The 22,010-nt window shown below is 35.1% G+C and overlaps 1 protein-coding gene across 1 annotated transcript; it reads right to left on the bottom strand.

Moving 5' to 3' along the window:
* Window positions 1-253: 253 nt before the first annotated feature.
* On the bottom strand, window positions 254-1,447 carry LOC145820846 (protein FAR1-RELATED SEQUENCE 5-like). Its single transcript, XM_082917416.1, has one exon. It carries the CDS (start codon window positions 1,445-1,447, stop codon window positions 254-256), a length of 1,194 nt encoding a protein of 397 aa, XP_082773542.1.
* Between the last annotated feature and the right edge of the window lie 20,563 nt (window positions 1,448-22,010).

Below are 22,010 nucleotides of genomic sequence, written 5' to 3' on the forward strand. Positions count from 1 at the left end.
GGAACATCAATCGGTTTCTAATTCGGCCGCCGATAAGGCCTTCAATTAGCAGTTTAAACATATAAACATGAACAGATAATCAGACAATCAAACAGATAGAATGCAATTAACTAACATATACTCAGTTAATTCAGATTCCAATTTCAATCAGTCAGTTCAGTACTTTACTCAGTTCAATTATCAGTCAGTTATCAGTCATTATCCGTTTCGTTTAACAGTAATCGGTGATTATCGGTAATCAATCAGTCCTTAATCAGTAAACAGTATGAGGGTCGTTACATACCCCCAACCACTCATTATCATAAAGATTGAATGTTGCAAGCATCTCTTCCCATTTACTCTCAAATTCAGCTCTTGTCAAACAGTCATAAACAACATTTTGCATAGCCAACTTTATAGCTTCATACTGAGTATATCCTTTCAACTTCTCCAGAATTTTCTTCATGATATGCCATAAGCACCACCGATGTCGAGTTTGCGGAAACACAATTTTTATAGCATTTTGCATAGCTCTACACTGATCAGTTATGATAGCTTTTGGCGGATGATTTGACATGCAACTTAACCATGACTTGAATAGCCAAACAAATGTGTTAGTGTCTTCACTAGACAACAATCCACAACCAAGCAAAATGGACTGTCCATGGTGATTAACTCCGACAAATGGAGCAAATGGCATGTCATATTTGTTCGTCAAATACGTTGTGTCAAATGAAACGACATCTCCAAATGCTTCATAAGTCGCCCGACTACTAGCATCAGCCCAAAACAAGTTTCTAATGCGAAACTCCTCATCAACATCAATCACATAAAAGAATCTCTCACTATGTGCTTGCATCCTCATAAAATAACTTTGAAGTGATTCGGCATCACCTTCCCCAAGCCTCAACCTTCTAGCTCTCTCAATGTAATTTCTTGCATCTCGCTCGTCAAATGTCAATGACTCGTATCCCCCCGCTTCAACAACCATTGAATGAAAGTTCCTAGACACTCCAATCCCTGCTTCATCATTAATTTCTAATCTTCTCTTCACAAGAGTAAGAATTTTCTTATTCATTGCAAAATGACGTGAGTCGGTGGGAATCAAATCATGATTATGCTCAAGGTTAACTGTGGTTAGTTTATATCTCCCATCCTTTTGTACACTACCTCGTACCCTTGCTGTGCAACCAATCTTTGTGGACAAACATGGCTTCAGAGGGTTGACTTCTGATTTCTTTTTTCTCTGCCCCGCTCGAGAACATTCAATTGCAAAGTTTAGCAATTGCCCATCATCTCCAAAATGTTGTGCTCTATGAGCTATAGAAAATCCAACATGCTTAGCATATTTGCCATAAAATGTGTACACCTCTTCCCTTGAGCTAAAACACATACCCTTTTTAGGTTCTTCAACATCTTCGTCCTCATGTATTAAAGGATTCTCACCAACATTTGAATCAACCTCCATTCTTCCACTTTATGTACTGAAATAGCAATTAAACAAATACAGCTATTACAACAATTAACTTGCAGCATAGAGAAAACAAAGTGCATATTTGAAGGATTCCACTCTCCTAGGAATTTCACATTCTGATCATGTCAAAGCTGATTCCAGCTTTTGTTCATTGAGAATCAAGGTACTTGTCATGCTCTAACTACATTTATTTCATTTATTTTTTCATAAAAACACTGGAAGTGTTTTCAGTAATGATTCCTGCTAAAGCATTAGTGATAACATATTGGTAAATTGCTTTTAGTACTTCGAATTCTGTTTTGGTTTTCATATTTATTTATTTTATTTTTAAATTAGAAACAAAAACTTATTTGATTTATTGATTTTGTTTCCATAAAAGCGGAATTGATTATAAAAAAAAAATGTTTTCTTTTATTTCCAAAACAAATTTTCACTCTCTAGTCACCACCATTAGGCGATTGCTCTGGCCACTCCCACTTCCAGTCACCACATTTGACCACCCTCTACTAGCAATCAGTACCTCTAGCAATTCACTAAGCATTTTTTTAGTTTTTTTTTTTTCAAAATATTTGTGTACACTCAAGTGTTTTTTTTCTTATTTTATTTTTTTAAATAAAATTTATTTTCTATTTTATACAAACCAAAAAAAACGCAATGTTATCAAACTACCTCAACCAAAGAAACCTTGCAATTCAAGCAGTGGCTACAACTCTAGCAATCAACGTATCCACCCTAGAGGCCAAAAAAACCCAACACTTGTTTTCCCCTGTTTGTTTCAACTGAAAGTACTTCCTGAAAATTGTGAACAGCAACAATTAATTATCTCCATTCAGTTTACTACTTACAGGGGCACAGAACTATAAATTTTCCTTTAATGAGAAAATGGGTGAAAACTTTGTTTGATGAGAGGCACGAAGATTGAGAGGAACCTTAAACCCATTTTCTGAGGAGGAACCTTAAACCCATTTTCTGAAAAGGAACCTTAAACCCATTTCCTGAGAGGAACCGTAAATGTATAGTTCTGTGCCCCTGTAAGTTCCTCTCAATCTTCCTCTCAATCTGTGTTTGATGAGAGGAACCTTAAACCCATTTAGGAACCTTAAACCCATTCAGTTTGAAACTCAGTTTGATGAGAGGTATGAAGATTGAGGATAGATGAGAGCGAGCTATGGAGATATTACCAGATTGATGAGAGAGACGAAGATTGCAGAAATTCCAGCAAGCTATGGCCGTCGTCGGTGGAGGAGGAGGATGGCGGCGAGAGGTGAGGATAGACGAGTTCCCGCTTTTTTCAGATTTTGTTTTTCTTTTTCTTTTTTTTTTTTAATTTTCCAGCTGTGTTTACACATCAGCTGCCATGTCACTGGGGGTCACTGGGGGTCGCAAGCCACTGGGGTTCTGTAGCGGGATTGAATTGAAAAGTGTTGTTATCATTGTGGTAGTTGGTGATGGAGGTGGTGAAATTTTTCTGGTCAAGCTGGTGTTAACATAGTGATGGAGATGGTGAAATTTCGTTGGTCAACCTGACGTTGACGGTAATATTTTTACTACCTATTTTGAACAAGGCATCATCATCAACAACAACAACAACGACAACAAAAATAAATACTATGGGGAAGAAGCACAAGACTTACAATCTCACATTAGGCCTGTTTGGTAGAACTTATAAGCTGCTTATTTCAATTTTTAACTTAATTTAAGTTAAAATATTGTGTTTGGTGTAACTTAAGTTAACCAACTTATAGCTTAAATCAAGTTACTTCTCAGCTTATCTCAAAAGCTGGTCAAGGGGTGTTTAAATTTTTGACTTAAGAGCGCAGCTGGTGTGGGGGGCTAAAATTACTTAAATGCTCTCGTCAATACCCAGATATTAATATTAATTAATATTAATATTAATTAAAAAATAAAAAATTATATATTTCTGAAGAAAAAGAAAAAAATCAATATTAATTGAAAAATAAATATTAATTGGTATTAATTATTAATAAATTCATATTGTATATTTTTATATTAATTAAAAAAAATGGTATATTTCTGAAGAAAAAGAAAAAATCCAATATTGATTAAAAAAATCAATATTAATTGGTATTAATTATTAATAAATTAATATTGTATACTTTTGTAATGAATTAATTATTAATTGATACTAATTAATAACAATTGTTGATTATTAATATTAATTGATACTAATAAAAATTAAATATTAATATTAATTTATACTAATTAATAATTTTAATATTAATTGAGACTAATTAAGCCATTAATTGATACTAATTAATAATTTTAGTATTAATTGATACTAATTAAGCAATTAATTGATACTAATTAATTTATAATGAAAAATAATTGTGACAATAATACTTCCATTACATTTTTAGCAAATGTATCAATTTTTATATTAATTGATACTAATTAATACTAATTATATTAACTTTTATTAATGAATTTTTTTTAATTAAATTGAAAAAAATGACAAAATAATCATTTTTATATCATATAAGGGCAGAAAGGACAATTATATTTACAACTTGTTAACCAAACACTATTCTGCTGCTTAAATCCATAATCCTACAACTGCACCAAATAGGTTAACAGTTTATACTCACAGTTATAAATCATAATCTGTTAAGTTATAATCTATAATCACTTTTCCACAGCTCTACCAAACGGGGCCATTGTAGTACAGGTATGGAACATTCAACATTGACATAAACCAATGCCCCATTATTAGATAAAGAAAGCACAAGACTCCTTGAGTAATAAACTCTAACATAATCACCTTATTTATCATAGATGCAAAATCATATGGGTTGATGCAATCGAACTCCAAATCAGCCAGCCACATTAGCTGGTAAACAACAATAACAATAAGAACTGTGAGGAAGAAGACATAAACCAATGCCCAATTATTAGATAAAGAAAGCACAAGACACACTCTAGCATAACCACCTTATTTATCATAGATGCAAAATCATATGGGTTGATGCAATCAAACTCCAAATCAGCCAAGCACATGAGCTGGTAAACAACAATAACAATAAGAACTGTGAGGAAGAAGAACAATAACCATGTGAATAGATCACCCATACTGTCTTTAACTTTTTTTAATTTATCTCTCAACACATACGAAAACCCAATAAAAATTCAAAAGTTTAAAATGAATAAATGATATAGGAACCACCGGATTGGAACGTTGTAAGTAGGAATGATGTAGTAGAAAATTGACGAATTGCGAATCGAAGCTTGTTAAATGGTAGACTTTTTTTTCTGTGATTTTACAAGTCCAGGAATGATTTTGTTTTTTGTTTTTTTTTTTTTTCCTGGTTTTGCAGAACGAAGAAGAAGAAGAAGAAGAAGAAGAAGGGAGAAGAAGAGAAGGGAGGAGGAGGAGGAGGAAGAGGAGGAGGGAGGGAAGGGGGCCATAAAAACCGGTTTGAGGAAGAGGGGAGGCTGGGCTGCGACGGAGGCGGGGCTGCGACGGAGGAGGAAGCAGCAGCGGCGGCCGGAGCTGCGACGACGGCGGGGCGGGGCTGCGACGACGCCGACCTTCTTCCTCTCCCTCCCTTCTCTTTTTCCTCTCCCTCTCCCTCTCTCCCTCTCCCTCTCCCTCTTTTCCTCTCGAGCCATTTCGAGCCTGGTAGCTTCGAGCTACCAGGCATTTTCCCTATATATATATATAGGGTAAGATTTTCTAGAAAAAAAAATTATAAGGTGCCGTTTGGTAACACTTACGTTTTTAGTTTTCTGTTTATATTTACAAAAATTTTAAAAACTCAAATAAAAATTATTTGGTAAAATTTTTGCTTTATAAATCAGTGGTCTCAGTTTATAAATTTGGCCAAAAAATGAAAACACAAAAAATGTGTTTCCGTTTTGAGTTTTGAGTTTTTTTTTTTTTACCACCCAACACTAGCCACCATCCGCCACTATTTTCCACCACCGTCTTCCGCCACCACCACCCACCCCCCACCACCACCTGCCACCACCACTCACCACCCACCAGCCGCCACCACCACCCACCACCCACCCCTCGTCGCCACCACCACCACCCACCACCCACCTGCCATCCACCCGCCACTACCCACCACCCACCACTACCATCCACTGCCCGCTACCACCACCCGCCACCTACTTGCCACCACCACTCACCACCCACCACCACCACCCATCACCACCAGCCACCTGCCACCCACCTGCCACCACCACTCACCCGCCACCCACCTGCCACCACCACCCACCACCACCACCACTACCACTACTACCCACTCGCTACCACCTACCACCCGCCACTGTCACCTACCCACCCACCCACCACCACCCGTCATCCGCCACCCACCTGCCACCACCACCCACTCACTACCACCCACCTACCCACCATTACCACCCACCACCCATCCGCCACCACCACCCACCCGTCACCACCCACCGCCATCCGCCACCCACCTGCCACCACCACCCACTCGCTACCACCCACTACCCGCTATCGTCACCCACCAACCCATCCACCACCACCACCCACCGTCACCACTTTCCACCACTGTCTTTCGCCGCCACTTGCCATTTTTCACTCCTTTTTATATTTTTAAATTTTTTTAAACATTTTGTCAATTACCAAACGCGTTTGTAGTTTATGTTTTTCTAAAAATAAACAAAAATCAATTTATAAAATTTTTATAAATATAAAATAAAAACATAAACGTTACCAAACACACACTTAATATTTTTTTTTTCTTCTGGAAAGAGACGGGTTACGAGACTATTTGAGGGCGCTTAGAAGATAAATAAAAAAAATAAAAAAATAGGACTATCCTTTTCACATGAAGATGTTGGGCATAAGAAGTTCAGAAGTGCTAGGGACCCCCAGCTGGGGGCACCCCCAGCACCCCCAGCTCAACCCCATTGGCCAGTTTCCTTTTTTTTTTTTTTTTTTCTTTCCTTCCAATCACCCAGTGCCACGTGGCACTGGGGGGTCACTGGGGGTCGGTTTTGGTGGGGGTCTGCCGCATTTTTCTAAGAAGTTTTGGTCAAATTTCTAAAAAAAAAACTGTAACCTAGTGTTTGTTTTTTAACGGTACTAACACAGTGAGCCAATCAAAATATTTATTTGGTTGATTTTTAAAAATTAAGGGTGTCTTTGGTTTGTTTTTGAGGGAGTGATTTTCAAAAAAAAATTGAGAAGAGAGTTTAGAATTTTTTAGATTTGTTTGGTTGTATATTTAGAAAATAGTTTTGGAGTTTGGAAGTTTGAAATGATTTGATATTTTATTGTAATTGAGAAGATGCGTATGAGACATAAAAAGTGATTGAGAAGGGGAAATGAGAGAAAAAAGTGATTGATTGATGTGTAAGAAAGAGAGTAATTTTTGAAATTTTTTTAGAAAATCCACAAACCAAACAAAATATTAGAATTTTTTTTTTAAAACAACTCTCTCAAAAACAAACCAAACATGCTCTAAAATTTAGTTTCATAAAAAAAATTTAAAAAAGGAATATTTTTAAAATTACTTTTTTCTCAAAAAGAGAAAATTATATAAAAATAATAAGTGTTTATTATTTTTTCATCAAATTAATTTTTTATTTTTTCTAAAAAATAAATTCTAAAAATTCAACCAAATTAATAGTGTATTTTAACAAACCCAAATCAAAATTCCATCAAAAAATCAAAAAAATTAACACAACCATGAATAAAAAATAATTGTCTACTTTTATCTAGACGAGTAGGCGAAAAGAAAATAATAATAGTAATAAAAAAAGATACAAAAAATAAGAATTGTGATGTCAAGAGATAAAATGAAAAAAATAAAAATAAAAAGGGTATTTTGATCTCATTATAAAAACGTTTATTGAGTTGAGACCGCTTTTAAAAATTTTATTATTTCTATATAAGTTGGTGTAGTTATTCTCATTTAATACTTCCTTAACATATGCCCTCAAAGCATGGGTTAACAAAAGTCAAAATATAACTGGAGGATAGAGTTTTGAACAATCTGATGATAATACGAAGACTAAGCTTCAAAAATTAATTGATGGAACACAGATCTGAGTTTAGAGTTATTTTATTTTATTTTTTGTGTGTGTTGTTGTTGAACACAAAAATGTTCTTTGAAATCAACAGATAAAGAGATGTGTTCTCTAAAACTAATATATATATATATATATAGAGAGAGAGAGAGAGTGAATTTCAATTTGTACGGATAAAATAGGCTTGAATATATATATATATATATATATATATATAGAGAGAGAGAGAGAGAGAGATTTGAGCTTAGATTTGTGTTCAAGGCTCAGATCTGAAAAGCCGTCTTCATCAGCATCATCTCTTTCCAATCTATTCCAACAGAGTTTGAGTTAGGGTTTTTAATGGTTTTTTTTTTTTTTAACGATTTGAACTTAGATCTGTATTCAAGGCTTGGATTTGGAAAGTCCTCTTCATGATGATGATGAAGACTTTCCAGAATTTTGAACAGATAGATATACATATGTATGCAATTTGCATAGATAATAAATGGACTGGTAGGAAAAATTGGCTCGTTCAATTTCAACAGATAGGAAAAATTAGGATAAGAATTTCAACAAATAGAATTTCACACAGATAAAAATTCAATAAATAGAATAGAAAATTTCAACAGATAGAATAAAAATTTTAACAAATAAATATAAATTTGAATAGATAGTCAAAAAAATTCAACAGATAAAAAAAGTCAATGGATAAATTAGGGGTAAAATTGAAAACAAAATGTCCTTTAAAATAAACTAAAATATTTCTCACCAAATTATTCCACGAAGAGTGGACCTCTCACTAACAAAAAGTATTCACTAGGCCTAATGTTTTATATACTCCTTATATCGAATTTATCACCAGTTTACTCTAAAACAAATGTTAATTATTAAACAATTTAATCCTAGTGATTATATATTCAGTAGTGATAACTAAAATTAATCAAAAAAGCAAAAATATAAAAACTATTGAAATTTAATTTGTGTTCAATTTGCTTAAAATCCACTCATTATACAAACATATTTAATTGAAATTCATTGATTTACTGACTTGGTTTGAATTTAGCTCTATGAAAGTTCAGCTCATTATTGTTTTTTTTTTTTTTTTTTTTTTTACACTTGAAACTCAATAAACTACCATCATAATAATAAAGATTAAAATACAAAATATAATAAATACAAAGAATCTCCTAAAGTGGATATTTTTTAAAATTTATTAAGTTTTTAAATTAAATTTAAACAATTTTCCATTTATTTTGACTCAACTGTTAACAAGATGTTCTATATGAATTATACCATTTATTATATTAAAAAAATAATCATAATAGTCTTAAATTGCATTCCTTTAAAGCCAGGTTCATCTCATTGATTTACCTTGCAAGATTAAAAATATTTCTTCAATCAGAAGACCAAAAAAAATAAAAAATTAAATCCTTTATTAGGTTTATGAAACTCACTGAAACAGTGGTGTGATGTTAAGAAGGCAGCACTGTGTCTGACTTAAAATTTGTCTTTTGAAAATAATACGAAAGTAAATAGGATTAATCATGTTGTTGCATTAATTGATTTTCTACGCTTGATTTTATTTTATTTTTTTCAAGAAATGTTATGAATTGATACTATTTTTATTGTTTCGTAAAAATCATATGACCATGATTAACAATTGTATAAAATTTTGTTGTTTATTTATTGTAGAAACAAATATAGTTGAGTAAGGGAATTAGACTTTCTCCATCTCTTCTATTTTAAATTGTTGGGCAAATTACCCACATCTTTCTTGAGATTTACATAAATTATGGTGGTGTTTGGTGTAGCTGTTAAAACAGATTATAGATTATAGCTTAACAGATTATAGATTATGACTTTAATCAGAAGCGGTTAATCTGTTTGGTATAGCTGTTGGATTATAGATTTAAGTTGCTGAGTAGTGTTTGTTAAATAAGCTGTGAAGTAGTTTTTTCAATTAATTTTTATTTTTTATTATTCACTATTTGTCTACATTTTTCATAAAAAATAATAATAATATTTAATAGTCCATTTGAGTCTTTTTCTATTTTTAAAAAAATAAAAAATAAAAAAATCTAAGAGTATAACCGTGAATTAACATGTCCACAGCAGAAGCTGATAATCAGAAGCAAGGGGTGAGCAGCTTTTCAGAATCAGCTTTTTTGACTTAAAATAAGTTGTTAGAATCAGAAGCTGTTTGAAATAAGTTTAACCAAACAGTCCAAAATAACTTTTTAAAAGCCAAAAGCCATAAGTTGGCTTAAAAAAGCTGCACCAAACACCCCCTATAGATTCTCCCATAAAGTTTCAAAAATTATATCCCGCTCTCGAGATTTATATTCGCATAACAATTTAATCTCTACCATTAACTAAACATTAAGAATGGTTAGCTGACATCACCCAAATATAAATTGATGGATGATATTGCCCTTGCTGAAATCCCTTTGCTAAATCAACAAAATTTACAAAAGAATTACATTAGATGGAAAAAAAAATTAAGTTTTTTGAACCATATTTGATTTGTTGTTTAGAAAAAAAATTTAGAATTTTAAAAAATAATAATAATTTAATAAAAATAAATATGAAAAAATATATTTTGTACGAGTACAAAATAATCTTCTCGTATAATCTTGTTAACCAAGTTTGCACTATTCCAAACGTCGTCATTTTGCTACCTGAAAACACACATGAGCTAGCCGACAGGTATGTACCAAAAACTCCTCCAATGCCTAAGTCAGTAAGTATAGACTAGATAATAAATTCTGTGCATTTGAGAGTAAGAATTGCAATACTTGTCCATAAGTTTTGTCATGAGCCTTTATAGATTTCGCTTGACACAATCCTAATAGAACTTTAACTCTCTTTAGCAAAGTCTTACTAGGAATCACTTTCCTAAGGATAATGTCTATCTTGATGACATCCTATTCACTGCCAACCAAGTAGACGGCTAAAACTCTTTATCTCGATTGTCACTATGATCAACCGTGCTATCTCGACTCTGTGCTCCTCATGGTCAGAGCCGTGATGACCCTAGCCACAGGATGACCACCTACTGAGCTACATCTAGCTCGGCCCTCTACACTGGCAATTTCCTCGATCTAACAAAGATCTGTCTCCAAATAGCTAGGTCCAAGCCCTAGCAACATATCCATGACTGGCATAGCACCTGCTCGGCCCAAGAGCGAGCCACACAAAAGTCTTATCTCAGCCTATTTGCCCGACCCAACTTCCAAAGAAGATTTCCTCTAGCTTGGCCTAATTTACACACAAATTACCTTATCAATTGCCCCTTAATTCCATCTGCACCGCATGATTGGGATTACTTACCCTTAACCGAGCTAAGAAATGCCTGAATTAACCGAGCTAAAGTTTTTGCTCAGTCCCACAAATTGCTCGGTTTTCAAGAGTCTTTTCAATTGCACAACACGTCTATCCTCCAATCTGACGTGCCAAACATGTCTGACATACTTGGAACATGTGGCCCTATCCCATTGTGCCCGTACCCCCATTACAGTCGTTAGGTACTTGTTTAGGAATGGCAACGGGGCGGGGCGGGGCGGGGCCGGGGATCACACTCCCCGATCCCCGATGGTAAAATCTTCTCCGTCCCCGGCCCCGATCCCCGATGGGGGACCTATCACCGTCCCCGTCCCCTCTCCCTAACGGGGATCGGGTTTCCCCGACCCCGAAAATTCCCCAGACGAAAAGAAAACAAAAAAAAAACAAAAAAAAAATCAAACCCAAAGAGGGAGACAGTTCTGATCAACAACATCAATGATCAACAACAACATCACAGATTCACAAACGACATCAACAACACTATCAACATCACAGATTCATAACAACATCGCAGATTCACAAAGAGGGAGACAGATCTGAGTAGAGAGAGAGAGTGAGTGAGTGTCGTGGCAGAGGGAACAAACACCGGAGGAGGAGGTGGTGCTCGGAGGAGGAGGTGGCGCTCGACGACGGCGATGACGACGATGTTCAGATCTGAGGTGGCGCTCAAACACCGGAGGAGGAGGTGGTGGAGCTCGAAGGAGGAGGAGGAGGCGGCGGCGCTGTCTGATTTGACAGTGAGAGACTGTGAAGAAGAGAGAGACCAGAGACGGTGAAGAGGAAGAGAGAGATGTGAGGAAGAGTGAGATGTGATGAAGTAGATCTAAATGAATAATAAGGAACATAAAATCAAAAAAGTACATATATAATATATATATAATTCAGGGGACAAACGAGACGGGGCTCGGGGCCGGGGCCGGGCCGGGACTGAAACATGTATCCCCGTCCCCGGCCCAAATGTTACCGGGGATTTATTTTTTAATACCATCCCCGGCCCGTCGAGGATATTTTTCGGGGAATAACCGCTCAATTCGGGATCGGGGGGTCGGGTCCCCGTCGGGCCGGGTTCAGATTGCCATCCTTATACTTGTTCCCAAACACTTCGAATCGTTTCCCTTTTTTGCCTCTATTAGATATATAACTCATATGCAATGGAAGCGACACTTCCTATCATGACCTGAACCTGCCCTTATAGGTTAAGGTCATAACCGACCAGTAATCATAAAATTACCTACGGCCTCAGACAAAATCAATATATATTATAATAGTAAAGGGGGCCAAAACGGAAGTAGACTTAAAATTTTTGTCCAATGAGCTGTGCTTGTATGGCATATCAAAACATCTCACATATATTCAATAATAACTCATACCACATGAAATGAAAACTAACATCTTGTATATCCAGGAACTTTCAGACATGCAGTCAGCCAAACAAAAGTTTATATACATAGATGATTCAACGAAATCCCCAAGATAGCAAAAGAGATAAAACAAAGTCTCATGCGTGAGACGTTCGAGTTGACTTTTCTCTCACATCCTTCACTGAGGCTGGGTTTGGACATCTCCTTGCTCACCTACATACATATAAATAAGAGTGAGCGAAAGCCTAGTAAATAATACCAAAGTAAAGAGATTGTATGAATGAAATTATTGTCAAACACATCAATTGGCCTTAGGCCCATTCATATTTCTATCAAATATATTAAACGGCCTCAGGCCCAAACATGTCAAACTGCCTCAGGCCCAAACATGTCAAACGGCCTTAAGCCCAATTTATCCTTATCAAACGGCCTCGAGCCCAATTCATTCTTATCAAACGGCCTCGAGCCCAACTCATTCTTATCAAAAGGCCTTGGGCCCAATTCATTCTTGTCAAACGGCCTTGGGCCCAATCATCGTATCAAACAGCCCTGGCCCATTACATTCATATTCATATTTATGCACATTTCATACTTGTGATCATAATCATATTTCATACTTAAACCCATTCATATCCTTATCAAACATATATAACATACGGCCTTAGGCCTAATTCATAGATATCCCAAACGGCCTTGGGCCCAAATCATGTCCTTCTTAAAGCTTAATACAACAATTAGGCATATAAGATACTTATGCATAATTCAAATCAACAAATCCATGAAGCTCATACAGAAGTAGCATTTGAAAAATAGCATACTTGAAAGTATCTTTACTATGATATTACTTACTGTGTTCTATCGATGGATTTGCCCTCGTGCTTGACCCTATACATTTCATAACACATTGAGTCACAAACAAATCAATCTGTTCTTAACTTATTATTTCCCTGAGGCCTTTTTTCTTATCCCTTTAGTTCATTTACAATGTTCAATGTATGCCTAAGAGTGCTCAAAAATGAAAAAGAACGGAAAACGGAACATAAAACAACTTTTCAAAATTTTTGAAACAAGGCTCTCCACTCGAGCGGTCTGCAAAACTCTATAAAAGTACTGGTTGTATGAATTTTACGCTCGAGCGAGATTATTTCCGCTCGAGCGAGGAGTCTTGCAAAACAGGGTTCGCTTGAACGCAAGATTTGTCGCTCGAGCCACCGTGCAAATCTCTACAAAACTTTTGGGAGCTTGATTTTTACACTCGAGCGAGGCTTTCTTCGCTCGAACGCAAGATTTGACGCTCGAGCCACCGTGCAAATCTCTACAAAACTTCTGGGAGCTTGATTTTTACGCCCGAGCGAGGCTTTCTTCGCTCCAGCGGACATGTCAAATTCTGAAATTTCCAGAATTCTGTTTAAAGTTCAAAACTCATTTCCAAAGGCCAAAATCATACATGACTTACCCGAAAACTTCGAAAACATGTATTTGAACAATAATACTTGAAAAATTACATTTTATTATACATAAAACTTCTTGAATTTGGCAAATCACCACTCTAATTTACCATGCAAGCATGATTTCAAACTTAACTCTTTTCTACCATTATCAAGACATGGATTTGAGCTCTATAACTACAAAGGTCATGCAACCAAGTTCCATAATCCTATAATTCATGGATGCATGTCTAAATTAACCACCAATTCTACATGTTTAACATGCTTCAAAACTCAAATGTACATAATCATGATGAATGCTTACATGTATATATATACAAACTTCAATTTCATCATATTCAACTCAAATCTCATTCTTAGCTTCATTTTATTTTTGAATTCACATAACCATGATCTTGAACTCATAAATTAGAGTTTGATTACCCACCAAAAGCTTCAATTTTTCCAACTATAGCCAAATCTTGAGCTAATACACCTAGCTCTTCAATTCCTTGGCAAAATCTTCAATTCGGCTCACTCTCTCTCTTTCTCTCTCTCTAGAATGTCTAATTCAGGTTTTTGAGCTCAAAAGAATGAGTATAAGTGTAAGTAGGCTCTTATATATGTTTGCCTAATCAAACTTGATTAAGGCTAATTAATCGTGCTTAAGTTAATCAATTTAATCTAATTAACTTAGTCCGAATCAAATTTTAATTAAATTTCACCGTAGGTTCTGAAAATTGTGCTAATCACAATGACACAATCAATTTCAATTTTTGTCGTCTCTACGGCTCTACAATTTAATCTTATAGCAGAAAACTAGACAGATTTTCTTACGGTAAACAGATATAGATTCAAAAACATAATTAATCATATAAGTATCACCTAAAATCATATTAAGCACATAATCACAATCATAATTAAGGTTAATTAGCATAACACAAAACAGGGTTATCACAATCTTCCCCCCTTTAGGAAGTTTGGTCCTTCAAACTTATTTTACCCCCATCTAGAAACAAATGTAGATAGCGTAGCCACATTTCATCCTTCTTTTCCTATGTAGCGTCCTTCCCATAGTGTTTTTTCCATTCTACTTTCACCATTGGGATAGACTTGTTTCTCAATTGCTTTACTTACTGGTCAATGATCCGCCCCGACTATTCTTCATATTTCATATTCTCAGCAAACACATTCCGGTGGTAGTCAATCACATGAAATGGATCTCAAAGATAGCCCCTCAACATCGATACATGAAACATATTGTGCATTTGTTCGAATCCCGGTGACAAGGCAACCCTATATGCAACTGAGGCCATAGACAAATATCGGTTCATGGTAAGCTCACCTGGCCCAATTCAAAAGAGATTACCACATTCCAGACGACGTCTATCTCTCTCTAGCCAAACTAGACACCACGCCATGGGGCAAGCCTGGATTCGTTCCCTTCTCATTATTGTCCATCGTAGAGGGTGGACTTCGGCTCCCAGTCCAACCCCTTATCTACAAGTTCTTTAAGCATATTAAACTTTGCCCTACCCAACTTTCCACTAACACCTATAGAATAATAAATGGAATCGCCGAGCTAAATTGTCTTCTCAACCTCGACCTCAGTTTGGCCGAGTTGTTTCATCAGTTTTCGCTTAGCCAAAATGATGACAGTTGGGTTTATTAGCTCCTGAATTAGAAAAGGTCGAGAGAAAATCTTCAAGCGCACTCCTGATAAAAACTCGAACGATGATGACTTTCTCTGGGTCTCTGACAACTATGAGGACTAAGAGGCCCAAATACCGAGCTACAACATCAACTGGATAAGGGAACAACTGGTAGAGATAGTCTGGTTATATCTTCTTTGCTACTTTGACTCCTTTTTCTGAACTAAACCTTGTTTTTTCTTTTGCAAATTTGAACCAGCTTAAATCAAATTACGTCTATGCCGATCAAAACACCCCTCGTGCCGCGTTTCACTACCGCAATCGAGACTGGACCGAGCTTCTAAACTTTGAGCCAACTTGTCGTTATAATGGTAAGAGGAAGACTAAGGTCATAGACTTCCTTCTTGAGCCATCGCCTGAGCTAGACGCAAATCTCCCCCAAATCAATCTCATTGCTCTCACCGCCGAGCAATAAATGACAAAAAGAAAAGCTGTTAGAGCTTTGATCATTGAGCATGCCTCTGCCTCGCACACCGAGGTTGTCACGACCCGCTCCCCGTACCCAAGGGTTAAGCATCGTGATGGCCAGTAACTGAAGTTACCTGTGGCCAATTCTTAAACAAATCAATAAACGCGAGCGGAAGTAAAATTTAAATGAGGGTACCAAAATAATCATTGGAGTTTCTATTTTTATTACAAAATGTATTGACCAAAAAAACTGATATTTACATAGAAAAATATCAAAAAGTGTTGTGTGTGTCTATTCCTCAACCCCGCGTCTAAGACTTTCTAAAAGCTATTTCTGAATTGCACTGCTTCCTGAAAATTGGTAAACAACTATAAGCACATGGCAGAGTGAGAAATATTATACCAAGAGTATAAAGGACACGAAATAACCATGGATAGTTATGTAGCCAAAACATTTTTATAACTCAATTTGGTAAACAAATCATTAAGTGGCAGAAACTGAAATACAGAAATTATGTAAGTAAATGACCATAACCACGGTACAGAACAGAACAGAACAGAGGTCACTGAAGTGATAGTCAGAATAGAGGTACAGATTCAAGAGGTGGCTCGTACGGATTCTAGAGATGGCTCCCACGATAGTGTAGCACTTAGCTCCGCACAACACTTTGGTCCGCAAAGAACAAAGGTACGGATTCAAGAGGTGGCTCATACGGATTCTAGAGGTGGCTCCTACAATAGTGTAGCACTTAGCTCCACACAACACTTTGCTCTCCACAGAACTAAGGTCAATGGATCAGAGGGCCACAAAGTAACCAAACAGAGGCCAATGGCTATTTAAGTTCCCCAGGCATGGGACCCCGTGGTGGTACTTACAAAACATAATTATATATAAGGTCATAGTCAAATGTTCTTTAAAAGTAAAACAAATATATCCATAGATTTCCTTTTAAGCAAATAGGGTTCAGAAATAAAACCACGTAACTGAAATCTTTATAAAACATAACTTTTATTAATATACTAATAAAACATAACTTGTATAAAATAGATTTTGGTAAGTCAAAACATACGTAAAATACATTTTGGTAACCCAAGCTATAATATAACTCACCTTAACATTAATACCTTACTCTTTCTTTTGACTATCAAAGACCCTCTTAACTTCCACAATTTTTTCCTTCTTTCTCTCTTTTCTTTCTTTCATTTCTCTCTTTCTTTTCTTCTTTCTTTCCTTTCTTCACCCAGCCGAATCACCTCCCTATTTATAGGGAGGTGAAACCAGTCTTTGGCCAACACATGCCCAGCTCAAATCATTCCCCAAATTCGATTATAATTTCGTAGATTCATTCTTATCTTTAATAGATATTTAAGATAATTAATATTTGACCCAATATTTTAATATAATTATATAAATAAATTAACTCTTAATTAAATTACACTTTATCATATATCAATAGAAAATAAATTATTTATTTTACTACCACATCCATTATTACTATTATTATTATTATTATTATTATTATTATTATTATTATTATTTTGACCCTTAAACTTATACTAATTATATTATTTTACAAAATTACACATAATAATATATAATAAATTATATATTTTCTGAATTGAGATTAAATAATATTAGTATAAATTCTACAGAATAATCAAAAATCTGGATTGTTACAATCTTCCCTCCTTTTAAAATTTCGTGCTCGAAATTTGTCATATGTAAGCTATCCGCTGCGCACTCTGATAAATATATATTAGATGATTAATCTGATAGAAATACTACCTCAAAAAAAAAAAAAACTTTACCAAAAATCACTCACTGTCTAGTTGTCAAAATTTATTTTGGGCCAAAATAAGAAATAATGGGTGACTTTAAAAACTTTTCATTAGTTTTGTAATAAAATAAAATAAAATAGATCACAATTAAACAAGTGACTGAAAATGAAATGATAGAATCATATGTAAGATTTGAAGGAATTTGAGATGAACTTCAATTCTTTTATCCGTGAACTTTCTACTGATGAAAAATAGTTTCAAAATTAGTATATTTAAAATTTGAACCCACTTTTAAAAGAATCAAAATAATTTTTTTTTTCGAATACTGAACTAAAAATTATATGTATTTAATTATATTATAATTTTGGTGGCGCTTGAGCCCGACATCCTTCTTTTCTTGTCCTTCTTTTACTGTAATAAATATAAATTGTATCTATTATCCTTCACAAATTAGGCACAATAAAAAAAATTTATTATATATATAATCATATAAAATTATAATATAATTAAATCGACGAACAAAATATAATAATTCCGTATTAATTACCCGTTATCCCAGTTCTTAAATGTGCGCGTGTCCTATGCTCCAATGATTATTTTTTTTTTTATAAACCATTGCTCTGATACCACTTGTCACGACCCGCTCCCCGTACCCAAGGGTTAAGCATCGTGATGGCCAGTAATTGAAGTTACCTGCGGCCAATTCTTAAACAAATCAATAAACACGAGCGGAAGTAAAATTTAAATGAGGGTACCAAAATAATCATTAGAGCTTCTATTTTTATTACAAAATGTATTGACCAAAAATGCCGATATTTACATAGAAAAATATCAAAAAGTGTTGTCTGTGTCTATTCCGCAACCCTGCGTCTAAGACTTTCCAAAAGCTATTTCTGAATTGCACTGCTTCCTGAAAATTGGTAAACAACTATAAGCACATGGCAAAATGAGAAATATTATACCAAGAGTATAAAGGACACGAAATAACCATGGATAGTTATGTAGCCAAAACATTTATATAACTCAGTTTGGTAAACAAATCATTTAAGTGGCAGAAATTGAAATACATAAATTATGTAAGTAAATGACCATAACCACAGTACAGAACAGAACAGAACAGAGGTCACTGAAGTGACAGTCAGAACAGAGGTACGGATTCAAGAGGTGGCTCGTACGGATTCTAGAGGTGGCTCCCACGATAGTGTAGCACTTAGCTCCGCACAACACTTTGGTCCGCACAGAACAGAGGTACGGATTCAAGAGGTGGCTCGTACGGATTCTAGAGGTGGCTTCTACAATAGTGTAGTACTTAGCTCCGCACAGCACTTTGCTCCGCACAAAACAGAGGTCAATGGATCAAAGGGCCACAAAGTAACCAAACAGAGGCCAATGGCTATTTAAGTCTCCCCAGGCATCGGACTCCCATGGTGGTACTTACAAAACATAATTGTATATAAGGTCATAGTCAAATATTCTTTAAAAATAAAACAAACATATCCATGGGTTTCCTTTTATGCAAATAGGGTTCAGAAATAAAACCACGTAGCTGAAATCTTTATAAAACATAACTTTTATTAATATACTAATAAAACATAACTTGTATAAAATAGATTTTGGTAAGTCAAAATATACGCAAAATACGTTTTGGTAACCTAAGGTATAATATAACTCACCTTAACATTAATACCTTACTCTTTCTTTTGAGTATCAAAGACCCTCTTAACTTTCACCATTTTTTCCTTCTTTCCCTCTTTTCTTTCTTTTCTTTCTCTCTTTCTTTTCTTCTTTATTTCCTTTCTTCACCCAGCCGAATCACCTCCCTAGGGAGGTGAAACCAGTCTTTGGCCAACACGTGCCCAGCTCAAACCATTCCGCAGATTCGATTATAATTTCGTAGATTCATTCTTATCTTCAATAGATATTTAAGGTAATTACCATTTGACCCAATATTTTAATATAATCAATAGAAAATAAATTATTTATTTTACTACCACATCCATTATTATTATTATTATTATTGTTATTATCTATATTATTATTATTTATATTTTGACCCCTAAACTTATACTAATTATATTATTTCACAAAATTACACATAATAATATATAATAAATTATATATTTTCCGAACTGAGATTAAATAATATTAGTATAAATTCTACAGAATAATCAAAAATTTGGGTTGTTACAGAGGTAGAGACCGAGCTACCTCCGGCCGCTCAATCTGTCACAACCCAAACTCGTCCCTATAAGTTTAGTATCGTAACCAGCTAGTAATCATTAGATTACCGAAGGCCTTTGAACAAATAAATAACATACAGGGGCTAGCGGAAGCAAATACAAATTATGTAACGTCCATAGAGCTGTGTAGACATACATGGGACTAAAAATTTAAAAGAATTTAGTTTACATAATCAAGATGTCATACCCACGTCACTATTCATCCATACAGACAAACAAAAGGCTTGATCAACTAACAAAAGAAATACAAAAGATCTTTAACATTATTCACAAAAACTTGACCACTACAAACGGGAACCTCCTCGGGAGGCATTGTGGCTAGCTGACAAAACAGAACTCTAGGCCATCAACTCTAAATCGAGTCACGCGCCTAGTCACCTACATACATACATACTAATACGGTGAGCCGGAGTTCAGTGAATAACAATAGAGTAAAAGATTTATGAATGATATCCAAATAGTTTCAAGAATCAAAGTTCATATCAAAAATAGATTCAAATTCATATACGTAACCAGAAGTTATAAGTAGTCATATGTGGTACATCCATTAGCTATCATATCATCTTGGTCCTCGGACCCATATGCATAGTCGAGACTAATGATCCCAAAGGTTTATATCTTGTACACAAGTAGCCATGGTATTGTTTTCCCCAGGTAAGGGCCATGTATAAACCACGGTGTTGTTTTTCTCGAGTAAGGGCCATATAATCATAAGCCACGGTATTGTTTCCCCCGGGCGAGGGCCGTATAAACATATGCCACAGTATTGTTTCCCCCGGACGAGGGCCATGTGAACTAAGGATGCCACAAATACATTTTAGAAAATCAGACATTCATTCATTATTCATAAAATAACAGTTCATAAACAAATCATATCTTATCATTCTGAAAATACTTATAATCAAACATAACTTTATAGAGTTGTTACTCATAGATAGCTCCGATAGCAAAATGGACAAATCGGATAGCCTATGACGTGTGATCTACACAAACACATAACAAATGCATATTAAACTCACACCTGGAAAACACAAAACTCATTCTTTTTTCTATCTTGGTGTGTTTTTAATCCTTATTCTCATTATTATGTCTTAATTAAGGCTTAGAAATACCTAAGATGTAATGAGCATGCCAAAATGTATATTGAAACATTTAGTCAAAATTTCAAAAACAGGGCGGTCTGCTCGAGCACAACTTTGATCACTCAAGCGGTCTGCAAAGTCTGCAAAAGTACTGGTTGCTTGATTTCTCTGCTCGACGAACACTCAATAGTCGCTCGAGCGAAAGACAGAGTAAAAAGGGTCTCCGCTCCAGTGCAACTTTGGTTGCTGTGCTTAAGCGGTCTGTAAAAATTTGTAAAACTTCTGGGAGCATGAATTTTACGCTCAAGTTTAGACATCTTCGCTCTAGTGGAAGCACAAAATAAAAGGTGGTCGCTCGAGCGCAACATCTGTCGCTCAAGTGGTGATGTCGAATTCTGAAATTTCCAGATTTGCTCCCCAAGTTCAAAACTTAATTTCAAAGCTTCAAAACACATCCTTTCGGGCCAAAACTTGGTAAAACATTGAGAAACTCATAATATGTGAAGAAATACAAACCATTTCGCAAAATCAAGCCCAAAAGCATTGCCAATTGTACAAAACAAAACTCAAAACTTTGAAAACATAACATGAATGTATAGAATTGAAATCTCTCATTCTCAAAACATAAATTCATAGAGGGAAAACTGTAAAAACATGAAAAATCCTTCAAGGCCTTCTACAAAAGCCTCATGCATGTAAGAGTTAGTTGAAATTCAAACTCAAAATGGGATTAAAATGCATGAATGCATGATATGATCTTCCTTTCTATTCTATCAACTCAATTCTTGTATTACTCAACTTAATTCTTTGAATTCATGTGCTAAGTGACTCAATCTCATGGCCAAAAGGTTGAATTCTTACCTTAAATGATCAATTATGCTTAGATGCTATGTTGGTTAAGCTCATAAGTCAAATGCTCCAAATTTCTTCTCAATTCAATCTCTCTTTCTCTTGAACTCAAGCTCCTACACTTAAACTCTCTCTCTCTCTCTCTCCCACGTTTTGCTCTTAAAGAAATGAAGATAAATGTTACTGAGTCATTAATAGCCTTATATAGGCTTGATTAGAAAACTCTAATTAATTCTTAATTAAGCTAAACAATTCATAATTACTTTATTCTAATTATTTTGGTTCTAAATCGAATTTCAATTAAACCTACTATAATTTTCTAAAAATTTCAAATAACACATAAACCAAGTCAATTTC

The sequence above is a fragment of the Camellia sinensis genome, chromosome 1 (assembly GCF_055761805.1).
Source record: "Camellia sinensis isolate YWXY chromosome 1, ASM5576180v1, whole genome shotgun sequence".
NCBI lineage: Eukaryota > Viridiplantae > Streptophyta > Magnoliopsida > Ericales > Theaceae > Camellia > Camellia sinensis.